This window comes from Trachemys scripta, chromosome 13 (genome assembly GCF_013100865.1).
Source record: "Trachemys scripta elegans isolate TJP31775 chromosome 13, CAS_Tse_1.0, whole genome shotgun sequence".
Taxonomy (NCBI): domain Eukaryota; kingdom Metazoa; phylum Chordata; order Testudines; family Emydidae; genus Trachemys; species Trachemys scripta.
In genome coordinates this window covers 33,025,840-33,041,688 of record NC_048310.1, presented here as the reverse complement: position 1 = coordinate 33,041,688, position 15,849 = coordinate 33,025,840, and the positions used below count along the sequence as shown (strand labels likewise).

The following is a 15,849-nucleotide window of genomic DNA, read 5'->3' as shown; positions in this document are numbered from 1 at the left end:
ATGCTTAAGCGCTTTGCTGAATTGGGGCCCTAAATGAGCCTTCTACGCTTTCTGTATTGTGGCGCTGAACGTACCATATCTTGAACTTTATCTGCATACTGTATTTGTATCAGATTAATTTTTTTGTTAGCATTTTGGCTTTATGAAATGTCAGAATCTGTCTTGTACTAATGAAATGGCCAAATTTCAACCAAGCTATGAACATAGCTACTAAGCCTATAAGATGTTTACCTTCCGCCGCTCTATGTATAGTAACCGTGTCCCTGCTATCTTAAGAGCTACTGACAAACTTCACCTCGTTGTTAATCAATCTAATAAATGTTATTTCATTGGAAAGGGTACTCTTACTCCTGGGATTTAAAATTAATTAATTAAATGTCATTAAAACTAGATACATCCTCTGATTACATGTGACTTCATCTTGTATGCTTGCCTGCACAGTTATGAATGCCAATTCCCACCAAGCCCTAGGATTTTAATTTTGATTCTGTTATGAATTTTCATTTTTACAGTCAAAAGCTGAACTAGTGGGGGGGGGGGGGGAGGATTGAATGTGTGTTGGGGGAGAAGGGTTAGTTTCTGCAAGTGCAAAAACTCCACAGCGAAAACAAAACAAAGCACAATCTCAGACATAGCTCAAGCCAGAAGGCAATAGTGAATCAGGACCTGGTTTGGCATCTGTGATGGATGCTAGGCAGCTGTCTATAGAGAAAGTATTAGATCTAACAGTTGCTTTGTCTTCTAGCCATCAATGTGTTACCGACCGCACTGATCCTGTCCAGTTCTTTCTGGGTAGGGTTCCATCACAGGTGTTGGGTAATTTCTCATCAGCCTGGAAGCCCTCTTGTATGGACTCCTGTGCAGGTCAGTCTAATCACCATTGCTGTTGAATATCTCTGTGAAGAAGCTTGGTTAAGGCTTGCTGGCATTCTTTTCTCTCTGTTTCCGTCTAAGCTGGCTTGACATCATCATGTTGCTTGGCTGACAGAGCACAGTGGATGCCTGACAACTGGATGAATCACTCCCCATAAGTGAATAGGGTTCAAAATAATGTCCTTTTTACCACAAGATGAGTGTCTTATGTACCAGGGGTCCACTGCTGTTGAATTCTTACACTCACCCTGCGCTGAAATATAAATGTACCATCCTTCAATGCTAGATTGAGAACGGTTTCTTTTATTTTAGCCTGGCTTCTTAAAACTTTCCTTTCAGCGTCAGTTCCCCTCTGCCACTTAGTTAGACATAGTACCTGGTTACTCCAAACTGCTCTTAGTTTGTCTTTTAAAATCACCCAGAAGCCCTGAGGATGCCTAGAAATTAATTTATTGGCTTCTTGCACACCAACCAGATGTGCATATATTGAGTTAGTGTCTCTCGTGCTCAATAAATTCTCTTTATGAGAACCCGTGCTACATTCTGCAACCATTTGTGGCCTTTTCCGTGTAATGTATAGGGCTATCTTCCTTTTGAGTTGTGGTAGCCTCCCATTGTGTAACCCAGTTGTTACAGTGCTCCACAGTGTGGTGTTTCACTTATTGCATCCACTAAATTCAAGGAGTGTGCATAAGCAACTCTTCCCACATAAAGGTTCTGGAGAAAAAACTGTTTTGTCTACCACTGACACTCCCTCTCTTACTTTAGTTACCTGGAACAAAAGCATCCTCCTTCTATCCTGACACAAACCATGAACTACACTTTCAGTCCCCTTTGATATGTGTGTACGGCAAAATCCCCTTTGCTAAGAAATTCATATTCATTTTGCCTCTAAGGGCTTATTTAAATGAACACTTCCTGCATTGCAAGCTAGGTGGTGAATCTACCCTGCACTACTCCTGAGCAGTAAGTGTCCATGCAGGGCCTCCTGATGCATTTTAAAAGTTCCCTAGAGCACACTCATGTACTGAGGTTTAAAACAGCAATACTTCAAAGTGCACTAGGGAACTTTTAAAGTACATCAGCAGGGTCCACACGGACACCTAGAGTGCAGCATGCTAGTACAGGGTAGGTTCACACCCAGTGATTGTCCATTTAGACAAGCCCTCAGCGACTGGGGTACTGTATAGCCATGCCAGGCTGAGGCAAAGGGTGGTAGGGAGGTGGCCCCAGCCAATAATCACACACATCAGTAACAAATTTTGAATTTGGTAGTTCCTAACTTTGTGGGGAAATCTGTTCGCTTAGCAAGAGACGGCAACAAAAAAAATCCCATGAATTGGCTGAAGAGGCAAGCCAAAAATCTATCACAGGCTGGGATCTGTATGTACACTTTCATACACAGCTTCTGAAAGTGAGGGATCAACTGACTACATGTACGAAGGTGTCTCAGAAATCATGGTGGTTAGATCCTTCTACTGGTATTTGTTGTTGTGGGGTCAGAGCGCACATTCCTAGAGTTCAACTTACACTCAGACATAATTTCTATTTATAAATTATGGTTCGAATCACTGATTCCTTTTACTTGCCTATGACGTGTCCTCATTTACAGGCTGTGGACAGACAAGCATCTCAGAGGCGCCACAAAAGAGATGACTGCAAAATTCTTTTTCCTTTGTGTGCGGTTCCTTTGTGCCAATGTTCCCTTTTACTAGGGGAGTCAGCAGGGAGAATTCTCTGCCATTATATCTCCAGGAAAGCGACCATACGATACTTCTCTAGCCTTGCAGTAAATGACAGCACCATCGTTCTCAGGGCTAAGAATGGCAACTTCAACCTACATTGTACCTTACACCATACGAAGACATTGCAAGAGATGACTTGCTGGAAAACCCCAGCAGCCCATGTAGCCAGTATGTCCTTCCTCCAATACTCACACATGTTCTTTAAAAAAAAAAAATTTATTTAAAGCATCTGGAACATGAGAAAGCCACTATATTACAGAAGATCACACATGAAAGCTAAAACATGTAAATAGACCTTGAGACAGTAAAATCATTGATCAAAGGTCAGAAGCCACCATTGCAACTGGACCTCAAATAGCAGAAATAGGTCTCCTGCTGATGCTACACAATGCATTCCAGGCTTTTGAGGTAATATTCCTGAGCCTCTTGCCCATCTTTCAGCAGGTATTCTCTAATTAAAACTAACCTGCCACTTCTCCCTTTGATGAAAAGGGTATTTTATGCAAGTAACTCCTAGGAATGTTGAAAGCTAAGAATATAAATCCCTTAGAGGTTAATGGGGGGAAAAGATGATGGACCAGCATTTCAAAACTCTGGTCCAAAATTGCACAGTAGGGGACTGAGGCAAAGAATATTGCAGTCAACAGGAATCTTTCCACCGACCTCAAGTGGCCTTTGGATCATGCTCTCAGCGTGTATTAAGTGCAGATATGGTTTCTGAAAGCGTATTTTACAGTAGACTCTATTAGAACTACGGCTTGACATTATCCAGAACAAGGTCATGATCACTTGACTATTACATCGAAATTTTCCTCTAGTTTTCATATGGCATTAAATTAGTAAAAACTGTGTTTGTTTATATGCCTTTTTTTCCAATTAGTGTTCTAGCCACTGAGGTCCTGTTTTCTGAGTTTTCCTATTCAAATAATGATCTGCTATCTTTGAACTCCAATTCATTTTTATTGTTACAAATACAACCCATTCCATCTTCAGTGGGCCTTTGTCCAAAGACGTTGCTATTAACATCAGTGAATCAACATGGCTTTGTTGAGAAATTTTGACTGAGGTTGACAACAGATAAAGGAAAGCCTCAAGACAGCCATGCACTAACTAAAATAGCAACTTCCTAACACTTGTTCTCCTATGAATTCTAAATTTTCTATACTTTTGAAATTTCAGAAATGTTGAAGGGTGCCCGTTGACTAAAAAAAACGAAGTCTGATATTTAAATGTCCTATAGTGAGGGAGAGCAGCAAATCTTCTCCTCAGCCCCTATTGGGAAATTACTTTTCTTCAGTTGGCTATCCTAACAATGTCTGCTACCTTGTAAACACCTTGCTTGGAAGAGAGTAAACAATATTCACAGTCCTGTGAGACTGACACCAAAAAAAATTGAGGCTATGGTATTCATTTAACTTAGATTCAGATTGTATTGTGCAATCTACCTAAGAGGGGACATTTTTACTTATAACACCGAGTGGCAGAATGCAATAAATTATTTATCCCTCCTCCCCCACAATTCTGACACACAGAGAAATACAAAAAAAGTAAAAACATTCTTAAAATCTTAACTTTTATCAATATTCAACAAATACATTTTGATATAAAATAACCTCAGTGAAATCTGCACAGTGTAAATGCAAAATTATCAGGCTGTTTATACTTAGTCATCCTTTTTGTCTGAAGTACTTGAGAGGTCTTCTTCATTGCCTTCAGGACCAACTTTATTTCTTGCGATTGGGGTCTTTTCTGAGAGTGATGTCTTACTCTGTGAGTATGTGTCTTCTGGTGTCTGATAATCATCTTCTTCGTCTGATGTCTGTAGATGGCACCTCTGTAGCTCTAGATATGTAGTAAATAACTTGGCATATTCTGGATGCTTAAATGCAAAGTCCTTAAACTCATCTGAAATTAAAGACAGTAAAGACAGTGTGTTGAGCAGCAACGATGCAAAATATTCTACTGCACAATAACAGTATTACAGCAAAGAAAATTATAGTGACTGCCACACTGAGACCAGTATCCCTTCACTGACAGTGACCAGGACAAGATGCTTCAGAGGAAGGCGCAAGAGACTCGAGCTGGGGAAGTTTTGGAATTACTATTTATATTGTAGCTGTTCTATATTTAGTCTTATTAAAACTTCCAGAAACTGAAATGCCAATGTTAGACTTTTTTTTGTGGGGAAAAGAGTTCTGAATCTGTAATAATCAGAGACTGAGATCTTAGAGTAGTAATATCAAGGCTCTTTCTTAGTATAAGTGTATTACTTCTATGGAATATACTTACTATAGGCGATCTTCCCAGAATTATCTGTGTCTATTTCCTTAAAGAGCTGAGAAACATCAAGGTCAGGGACTCCGAGAGATGACCGGAGAATACAAGCAAACTCGTCTTCTGTTATGCTGCCGTCATCATCAACGTCAAAGAGCTGAAGTAGAAAGATTACAAAACTGTAATGTGAACACCCCTAGTATCAGTTTGCCTATGTGGTAGCGCAGCAATTTCAATTCAAATTAACCTTTGAAAGCACCCAATAATGGTCTCTGCCATTCAAGATGTCTCAGCAGTTGTCACTGTGATTTGAAGTCTGGAGTCCCAACAACTAATTTTTATTACAATTTTTTTTTAAAAAATATGTTTTTTTTTCCAGAGAATGAGATGGAACATTTTTCAAGGAACTTTTCAAAAGAAAGACAACACTGAGATCAAAGGAGGCATGATGGACAAATGCAATAATTGGATGTAAATATGCTGTACTGGAGAATATGCTCAGAAACTAGTCATGGAAAAATACCACTAAATTAGCTTTTTCAAAAACACGGCCCATAGTTTGTTATAAACCGTTGTATTTAAAAGGGATGTGATAACCTCTAAAAAGTGTCCCACGTATATGTACTAAAAAGAACACCATCAGGCTTTTGTCTTCTTTTTCTGCAAGTTAAACTTTTATGACATGACTGAACTTGCTACTATTTTGGCTAGGATGAAAATCCATATTGTAATAACATGCATGATTTGTTGCCCACTACATATTTCATCCCATCCTTTCTAGCATGGCAGCGGCAGTGAGCAGCTGCACTAACCACTCACTAGTGTCAGAAATAAAGGGAACAATGGCTCCCATCCTGCAAAGAGCTCCCCAACGGTGAACCCCTGCAATCGAGCAGAACCCATTGCAAGTGAAACCACGTTTGATAGCAGATAATGGAAGAAAAGTCATAGCTCCATTTCAGAGCAGAACGCTTCCCACTGAGGAGAGTAATGCTGTCCAAATTATCGGCTTCAAAGGAAATGCAACAGTTAATATATCATTGGCGGTGGCTATAGTTTGGAGGCCAGTCTTTCTGAGGATCTTCAGACACAACATCTCTGAAAAAGCACTGGAGCAGTGGTTGAACAGGCTGGATTGCCGGAATACTTAGCTATATAGAGCAGCAATAGGACACAATAATTTCACATAAAAATATAGGCAACTTCTTGAGTAAGCACTGGTCTCTCTTATGAGACTCCTGTTCAGAGTAACTGTCCCTCACATCTCAAGACACTGCACGAGAAATACACAAAAGCAGAGCAGTGGAGGGATTTCAAAGTCTAAGTGTCCATGATTCAAAACAAGCTGGTAACTAATTTTTTATTTTACTAGCCTTGACATGTCCATTGATGATTTTTTTAAAAAGAACAGCTAGACTTGAGCCCCACCAGACTATTCTGATCTACAGATCACTCACAAAACGCCCCCACAGAAGTGTGTAACTGTTGCTGAATCATTTTTGGAGTTATCTTGCCAAGTTACATATTCCTTAGTGCTTTCACATGGCTTTTGAAGAACTTGTCTAAGCTGACATCTGCATTTTCTTCACTACAAATGTCAATTGGTTTAAGAGCATTACTCACATTTGCATAACAGATTGAATCTATAAATTTGTATTCGGATTTGAAAGAGAACAGAATTATAGTCAGCCCAGGTTTGTCAGGTTTACAGTACTGTACTAAACTGAACTTACCTTAAATGCCATCTGAATAGTCTCTTCTGTGTTGGCAGGATTACAAAGAACAGACAAACCAATCACGTATTCTCGGAAGTCTATGGAGCCATCTCCATTCTGTAACCACAAAGACAAATGGCAAAAGTTAGAGTTAATAGCTTGGATCACTTGAAAGGCTCACCATATGAGAAATATAATCAAGCTATGCAATCTGTACTAATGCTTAATTTACTATTTAAAAAAAAAAATCAGGAAAAAAATCAGTACATTTGTACCATTTAAAAAATGACCAGAGAAAGCATTTCTACAGATGAACAATTGACTTCTGGTTGCAGTTTTGTAAGCACCAGTTCACAAAAGGATTAAAATCTTTACCTGCGTAAGAAGAGAGTTTTGGTTATTAGCTTTTGATCACCTCCAAAAGTACTTTTGGCTACAAGGAATAGAACACAGAGATATGATGCAGCATATACACAGGCAAGAAGTTACCATGGGATTTCTGTGGAGCAAGTACTACATTCAGAATACCTGTAAAAATACCTGGGACACTTCATGAGTCAAACTACAAGATACACCTCTACCCCGATATAACGCTGTCCTCGGGAGCCAAAAAAATCTTACCGCGTTATAGGTGAAATCGCATTATATCAAACTTGCTTTGATCCGCCGGAGTGCGCAGCCCCGCGCCCCCCCCACCCCCCAGAGCACTGCTTTACTGTGTTATATCTGAATTTGTGTTATATCAGGTCGCGTTATATTGGGGTAGAGGTGTATTGCACTTTAATCATAATGGCCTGTATTGGAAGTAGGAAAACCAGATTGTATTAAGTAGAAAGATACTACAATACATTCATTCAGACCTAAACTGCAGTTCCTTTGATGGGACTGGCTACCAGGTTGAGGTGAAATTATTTGCGAGTCTATTTGCAGTGAGGGGAAGTGGCAAATAGCTGCCGAAATACATGTGCGTATTTGAGTTGATTGTATTTATGTGATGACCTTAAAAGTTCTTTGTGGACTTAGGAGATATTCTGTCATGGGTAAGAAACAGTAACATTTGAAAGTTAGGTGACCAGACACAAAGCAACCTTGAGGTTAAGGTGACTGGTGATTCCTGGGCTGAAATATTCCCATGAGACATTCATCAAAAAATTTTGAACAGCGAACAAATTTGTAAAAACTGAATGCTGATGGTGCAGAATTCATGAGGAAAAAAAAAAAGGAGGGCTACATTTCTGAATTAAAATATTCTTCCAGGGGGCAAAATAGTAGTGTCAAGATCCTCCCAAGTGGATCAATATGAAACATTTTACAGACAAATGAAGGAACAATAGTCTTGTGGGTAAACACACAGAGCAGAAGGGAGATCTGCATAGCTTTCTGGCTCTGCAACCAGCTTGTGCGGTCCTCTTGAACACAACACACTTAGTGTCTCTGTTCCTCAGTTCCCCCATTTGTATAATGGAATAATAAGCTACCTAATGGAACAGTGCCAAGACTAAACTGTAGAGTGCCTTCAGATCCTTGAGATCTGCATACTGTGGATTTCCATTACTGAATGAGTGCTTCTGCACTTTGGATGGTCCTGGATTCAGATAGGTGGGTGAGAAAGTATTTTTTCTCTTAAACAAACAAAAATGACCAATATACTTGGCAAGATTTAAAGCAATTGCTACCTAGATCCAAGTTTACTCAACCTCTAAAGCAAATACACTGCCAGTTTACAGACACCCATGTTTTGTTTTCTATTGATAGGGTAAAGAATCTTTGTGGAAACATTTAGAATATTGAATATCACCTACTGTTTAGAGACTTGCGGGTTTGCCAACAAGTTTCCTTATAAAATTCTTCAGTGCTAATAAAATTACCAGCATCCTGTTAGACAGGTAGCATAGTATAATTTGATGTTTGTTGGCAATTTTCTAGTCAATCTCTGCACTTTAACCTCTGTGATTAACAGTTAGCTGGTACCTCAGTACAATTTTTTTTTTTTGTCCAATAGTTTCTGATGCCAGACATTTGAACACTATGGATCTTCTGACATCCAAATGTTAGATATACAATGTATCGTTGCTTTTTATTGTGTAGTTTTACAATCTGAATGCCCGGATTGTTAATTTATCATTAAAGGTCCAGCAAATACTTGTATTGTACATAATTAGTTGAAGATTTTTTGCTGATTCCACTAGAACTGTTTTCAGGAATTTACAATTCCATTATACATGTAGCGTGGCATGAAGTACAGTTTTAGCTTGGGTATGGTTTTTTTTTAAATGGTTTAAGATTGTCCCCGTGGTGCATAAAAATATGAATGCAAGAGTCGAGGGTGGGAAAGTAAGCTATGTTAAGGGAATATGGCCTTGGTTTAAAACTAAAACACACAGAATTTGAAAATCAGTTGGTTCATAATGGGGACTAATGCTTTCGTTATTAATAAACGGAGCATGACAAAGTTAGAATGGTCAAATTATTTCCATCTAGGTGTCAAAACCAAGAATTAAATACAGTGCAATCAGAAGTACTTCATTCCAGCATTTTGGATATCTGGGTGTGATAACTGCACTTCAAGTTCATACTGTGACTTAATCATACTAACTCCTAGGATGCTGGCTACTTGCCACATGGTTTGACACTTGATGAAAAGAGAGGTGGGAGGGGCAGGAGCAGAAACGGAGATGTTTGCATGGCTCCTGGCATGAGAGAGGATAGGAGGGAAAGGATGGTCACTGAATTAAAAATGCATCTAGAGAAACACTGACAGTAACAAGCAATGTCACTGCAGGTAAATTTGGCCTAACAGCCTCTCTGTTTTCACAGGAGATTGTGCTTTGCAGCACGATATGCAAGATTTAAACTCTGTAGCCAAAGCTATTCTGAGAGATGATTTGTGAACCAAAACCCCAATTCCCCAAATAGCAAAGGTAAGGGGTTTCCACGCACAGCTACTTTTTCAATTTAAAATTTTGGTTTTCATTTCAGGTCTGTCACATTAACTCATTGCAACCGTCTGGTGAAATGTCCCCCCTCGATTCTCTCGCCATCGGCATACACCACGTGGTGATGCAGAAGCCACTGCCTCTGGTTATTATATAGCCCAAGTCATACACTAGGATAATAATGGCACTTACCAGGCTTCCATGGGCTATCTACCTGCAATATGCCCAGCAGAGTTCAGGGTGGCTATGACAGACCATGGGGTATACCGGCCTGGAAAGCATGAATGAAGCAGTGGCTGGCTAGTGTGACTTCGGGATCCTGCAGTGTGCTGAATGCCTGAATACTGCTCCCCAGCTATACTTCTTATTAATTGGGTATTTGGCATAGCAAATACATGTAGCTCATTTAAATATTTGTATGTTGCTAAACAAAAGTACAAGTTAAATATAACAATTTTACTGTGTATTCTGATTTTAAACCAGACTTCAGCATTGCATTGCCATTTTCAGTATGGAGTACTATATATTAAGACGTATTTTCTGTTTTTGAGTCAGAGGTATGCGCTCAGTTAAGTACATTTATGGTGGTCTCAGTAGCAGTAAAGCTTGCATATTGTAGGAAAAACACCCCCGCCCGCACACACAATAAACGGTCTCTTTACAGCTCCATAGGGAGAAAGATAGGGCATGGACACTGAATTACCTTTTTTCCAACTAGCAAAACCCCTTCCAAGGCCAGGTGGATGCACAGGAGTGATGTGGAAAAAGCCTGTGGTGTCACTGCCCAAGGGGCCCAACTTGCACTGTGCCTATAAAAGGTGTCATAACAGGGATAGTTTTCACGTCGACTTTTACCATCATTTCTAGTTTGATTTAGAAACCATATTTCCTAGAAGAACTGATCATGCATGTCAAAGAAAATCATCACAATTGCTTCTAGGTCTGCAACAGAGAGAGTGGAATTCCTATTGGACACAGCAGTAGGGACATGCTTTTACATGTCTCATTTTCATAACAGGGAACATCATGCAGGAGGTTGTTATTTTAATCCTTCCCTGCCAAACAATTACCTGTACCCACAGGTGAGATCTCACTAGCCTGAAAGACAGAGATTCTAAAGCAAACATTAACATTCACCAAGGTGTCATTCTCTCTCTTTCACTCACTCTTCCACTGGGATTATTACCCACATAGCCAAAATGCTTATGTAGATAAAAGTATGCTTCTGTGATTTATTAATTTGTGGACGATGTGGAGGTGGATGTGGTTCAGGAGTTAGCCTATTTTGTCACAATTTGACTATTCTTTTATTTTTACTAAGTTCCTGTTATTTAGTCTGGTATCGGGGACCATAAGTGATTTAAATGATGATTCGTACATTGTGGAAGGGTGATCAGATTTCAATGACAATGTGTACAGAGACTCGGTGAATGCAGAAATGGAAATGGAAGCCATAATGATTTCAAAATACATCAGCCTGTTGTTAATCAACTGCTATCCCCCTATTGTTTAGTTAGTTAGCTGCTGATGACCCTTTCTTACCAAGGTGGTGTAGGAGGGGAATAGGTGGCTGGATATTTGTAAGTAGACATGACTGCTTGACTCATCTTTTCACATTCCATTCAGCTCGCACGCACACACACACACACACACACACACACACACACACACACACACACACACACACAAATAGCAACTAGGCCCATGTAAAATAATTTTGCTTTAAAGCAGCCAAGGACACTCTGACCCGCAGGCGCACACCTTCTACAGTTCCTGCTGCTTCTTGCCTTTTAACGCCACGGCAAGCATCTCTGCCCTGACATGAATGGAACTACTGTCGTTGGAGACTGTGGGTCAAATTCATCCCTGAGGAAACTCCACTTCAATGGAGATAAGCCAAGGCTGAATTTGTCCGTCTGTCTAATAGGTGACCGCAGCAGTTCAGCGGCCCTCTTGACAGGCAATTCTGTATTTTAACACTACTCAGATTATTGCACTTTACAGTAAAAATATTTGTGAGTAGGCTGCAGGAATAAAAAGAGTATATACCAAGCACCAGGTCCCCAGGAAACATTTCAGCTGAAAACAATGAGACAGCAGAAGTAGGAAAGAGGAGAGATTTAGTTTGTCTCTCAAAATCCACTGATTATTATAATAATTACAACTCCAATTTATTTTCCCCATTACAAATAATTCCTTACAAATTAGAAATCAATACACCTCTATTTACTAGCAATTTCCCTACAGGCAAGCACAGCTTCTGCCTCCAGCAAAATAAGCACTGATAGATAACACATAAAAATCAAAACAGTCATCAAGAACAACCCCAATCTTAAGAAAAAATCAGAAATGTATTCTGTATTATATGTATACGTCCACCAGTCCCCAACATGCTATACGAGACGAAAGCCTTAACCACTACTCTTCCCATCAACGTTCTCTCCTTTTTGAACCCAAATCTAGTTTTCTATTATAGGTACTCATATGCATGTGCGTGCGCGCACACCCAGAGTCTTGCACAGCTCAAGAAATGCTTCATTTGCTAGCCCCTCAGCAATCCAAACAACTGTAAAACGTACACTGTTTTTTCTACTAACATTTCACAATAAACTAAGGGTTTTTTAAGCATTAAAGTATTTCGTGCTCTTTCATAGCAACAAAACAGTTGCCCTTGAACAAGGAGAAAGGCTTCAGTTAGTTAACACCAGTATAAACAAGAGCACACAGTTGGAGTGTATTCCATTCCAGTGTGCTCTCTCAGGAGTACATGGTCAGCTGCAGCCACTCTTGAATGTTCATGTTCACCAGGCCGTCTCCATCTTGGTCCAGGGATTTGAAGGCACGGAACATGCCATCCAGTCGCACCAAGCAGCTGATGAAGTTATTGAAATCCATGCTTCCATTTTCATCGGCATATCTGCGAATGATCATCTGGTAGAGCTGTTCGTTCAGCTGGAACCCTGCAGCCTTGAAGGCATCTGGCAGCTGAGCACTCCCAAGAATTCCCGACTGGTCGGAGTAGTGTTCTTTGTACACGCACTGCCACTTCTTGATGTTGTTCCACAGGTATTTAAACTCCTCAAAGCCCAGCTTGCCGGTTGTGTCACTGTCCATGACTGACACCATGCTCCGGCATGTGTCCAGGCTGAAGCCCTCTGTCTTCAGGTTTTTATGTCTGGCCACCACCTTGTTCAGAATGTCCATCAGCTTGGTGGCGCACACTTCCATGTCATCTCCGGCCAGCTGGACAAAGAGTCGGCGGAATTGACGGATCTCCTCACTCTCACCAGCTTCCACATTCATGAAGTGGCTGCGAGGAGCTGGGGGTGGCTCTGGGGTGTACTGAGCTGCTACCTCACTGATAATGTTGACGAGTCCTCCAACGAGTCCTCCAAGATTCCCTCTTCCTTGTCCACCTCCTGCTAAAAGACCTCCCAGGCCTCTTGCAAGGCCCCCTCCACCACTGCTCCCGCCACCAAGCAAGGCTTGAGCGAGGAACATGGTGAATGGTTTACAGAGAATTAACCAGATGAGAGCTGAAAATCCTGCAGCCTCTGAGAGCAGTAATGGAGTCTGAGCTGGGTGTGAGCAAAATACATATTATCTGTCTGAAGTATTAGTATTCCCCATGCCCAGGCACGTCTGATGCATTTGCCTGAATTCCATCAGCTCCCTGCAGCCACCCTCTGCTTTTGACAAGTTATAAAGTATTTCTCTCTCCAAATGCTTGCTTTTTATTTTACAGATCAGATTTGTTTTAGCTGATGTGAAACCATTTTAGGGTAAAACTGAGGGGTTGAAAACCATACAGCAAAAATTTCAAAATGTCCTTGGTGGTCCTTTGAGCAATGCAACATTAGAAAGGACCACAGCCAAGGTTAGACGACTTCTAACTTAACTTCCCAAGGAGATCTGCTCAGTTTACCATGGTTGTATCTGTCCCTGCATTGTCCTCTCCAATGTCTTTACCTTTGTTGGAGTTCAGAAATTAAAATAACTTGTTTGTCCAAATAGGTGCAGCATTGCTAGCAACAATACAAGATTGCCTAACCAGCCATGCCAATGGGTCTCAATCTCCCACTTACGGTGATGGCCACAGCCTAACGGTCAGAATAGTTCAGTTTCATTTTTTGTCTGTAGCCTCTCTGCTAAGACTGAACAAGAATCAGGTCTGATGGGGGTTTCTATATCACGGGCCCCTGTCCACTCATTTTACTATCTGAGATTTTGATGGCCTTTTGGTGGCTACAAATTTGGGTGAGGCTCAAGTCAGTGACCTGGAGCTGAGAGTTCCCATAACTTGTTAACCTTCCTTCCCCAAAGAGCTGCGTTCTTGAGTGCAAGTTGAGTATTTTGAAATTAAATAAATAAATAAATAAATAAGCAGGCAGGAAGAACAAGGTATTGATGAGACGCTCGAACCAGACATACAAGAACATCAGCAGTAAGCTTGCTATCCTGTCAAAGACCTGGGATTTTAAGCGTAACTGATTTCATTTGGGGCAAGTGGATACAATTTTCAGTGAAAATAAACATCTCAACTACTCTACTGCTGTGTAGGACCCTGCCACATGGAGCCATACCGTAATCTGGTAATCAGCACCACACTGTAAGCATGGAGAGTGATCCTCAAATGACAACAGTTTACTCAGCATACGGGAAAGTCCCAGCTTGGGGAAAAGTAGGGCCTTAGCCAATAGTTTCCTAGAGAGGGACACTATGGTCATTACTGAACAGCTGGGATTAAATACGGTCTATGGCGACGAAATGTCAGGCACTTTCAATACAGTCAGCGTTTTAAACAGAAGAAGAAGAAATTGGACCCTTCATTTTCTGCTGATGAATTCGTTCAGACCTGGAGAATCTCAAAACAAGTTTTCAGTGCTATATGGCACAATTCCTTGATAGGGAAGTTTACTAAAAGCAGGACCAGGAAAAACATGCAGAGTTTGTGAAACTCCCAAAATAAAACATGAACAACAGATCCTCGAGTGCTTGCAGCCAGGGCCGGCTTTAGGACGTGCGGGGCCCGATTAGAAAGACCCATCGCCGAAATGCCGCCGAAAACAGCGGCAGCGACTGAGCTACCGCCAAAGATAGCGGCGGCAATTTGGCGGCAGCTCAATTGGTTGCCACTGTTTCCAGCGGCACTTCGGCGGAAGGTCCTTCCTCGGCAGCAGTTGTCTTCCGGGGCCTTACTTGCGTGGCCCCTCTTCCGGATGCTACGGGGTCTGATTCACAGGATCAGGGGAATCAGCCTAAAGCCGGCCCTGCTTGCAGCATACCATGCTGATTGTACATAGCACACAGTGCATAAATGGCAACCTTTCAAAGTACAGCATGTTTCCACAAGCACGAAGTGCACTCGTATTACATGTACTGGGCTCCCTCAGTTACCTGCAGCCTTACAATCCTGTCAATAGGATTTTGGTTGGCAATTTACTCCTTTTGTGAGCTGGATTTATGCTTGCAAATATCTTTAGGGAAAATGATTCTTAAGACAATGTTACTAAGACACCTTATTTCAATCAGTGCCATAAATCCTTACCCTATCGAAGAGTAGGAACAGCTCTTTGAGAACATCTGAGACAGGCAGCTTCAAGTGCTCGGCAAACTCCTCCATTCCAATTCTTCCCCCTTTGGAGGCATTTGCAATAGCAGCAAACGTATTCAGTTGATCTCGGATAGGATCCCATTTTAGACTATAAAAATCAGAGGAAGACATAATTAACTTCTGTGTAGCAGGGCTCAAGAGAGATGGAGTTTTAGTAGCAAGAGAATGATTGCAGTTTCCACAGCAGAAAACTGGATAGCGTGGAGTATGTAGTACACTGAAAAGGTTGTGCTTTCAATATGCGATATTTCATACTGAATCAGCATTTAAAAACCCCTGAAAACTATTTTTTTTTTAAACTAAAACTAATTCTGTGCTTAGGTATCTCAGCACTCACTGCACAGAAGATGAAAGTTTTCAGAAGCATAGGCAACATCTGGCAACAGAACTAAAGACAACATTTCACTGCCTTAAATTTGAATCCACCCAGCCGTCACTGTTTCATGTCACAGCATTAGCTCCCACATGGGAGAGGGCACCTTCTAGCTCTGCAACTAAGCCGCTGGCTGAGTAATGATACTGATGCATCCCAGAACGCATCTCATTGTCAGGAGAAGTGACAGCACCCTATCCCCAACACAGAGGAAGCATGGTCCCGTGATTTGGCTAGTAGGCAGCACTTGGGAGATGCAGATTCAATTTCCAGCTCTGGTACAAATTTCCTGTGTGACTCTGGAGCAGTCACTTGGGCT

The 15,849-nt window shown here is 41.1% G+C and overlaps 2 protein-coding genes across 3 annotated transcripts in view; both read right to left on the bottom strand.

Annotated features, from left to right (window-relative positions):
- Nucleotides 1-2,822: 2,822 nt before the first annotated feature.
- The window catches only part of LPCAT2 (lysophosphatidylcholine acyltransferase 2), a 52,833-nt gene continuing 39,806 nt past the window's right edge, over nucleotides 2,823-15,849 (bottom strand). For both annotated transcript variants that reach the window (XM_034788248.1, XM_034788249.1), the window contains 4 exons: nucleotides 15,092-15,245; nucleotides 6,626-6,724; nucleotides 4,908-5,049; nucleotides 2,823-4,523 (listed from right to left, as the gene is read on the bottom strand). In XM_034788248.1, coding sequence (XP_034644139.1) covers nucleotides 4,282-4,523; nucleotides 4,908-5,049; nucleotides 6,626-6,724; nucleotides 15,092-15,245 — 637 coding nt within the window. In that variant the 3' untranslated portion in view covers nucleotides 2,823-4,281. The remainder of the gene's footprint in view (nucleotides 4,524-4,907; nucleotides 5,050-6,625; nucleotides 6,725-15,091; nucleotides 15,246-15,849) is intronic.
- On the bottom strand, nucleotides 11,249-14,622 carry CAPNS2 (calpain small subunit 2). Its single transcript, XM_034788250.1, has one exon. It carries the CDS (start codon nucleotides 13,042-13,044, stop codon nucleotides 12,301-12,303), a length of 744 nt encoding a protein of 247 aa, XP_034644141.1. The 5' UTR covers nucleotides 13,045-14,622; the 3' UTR covers nucleotides 11,249-12,300.

Bases quoted from the DNA above. Each gene is read 5' to 3' on its own strand.
- CAPNS2 (XM_034788250.1), bottom strand. From the start codon at position 13,044: ATGTTCCTCGCTCAAGCCTTGCTTGGTGGCGGGAGCAGTGGTGGAGGG.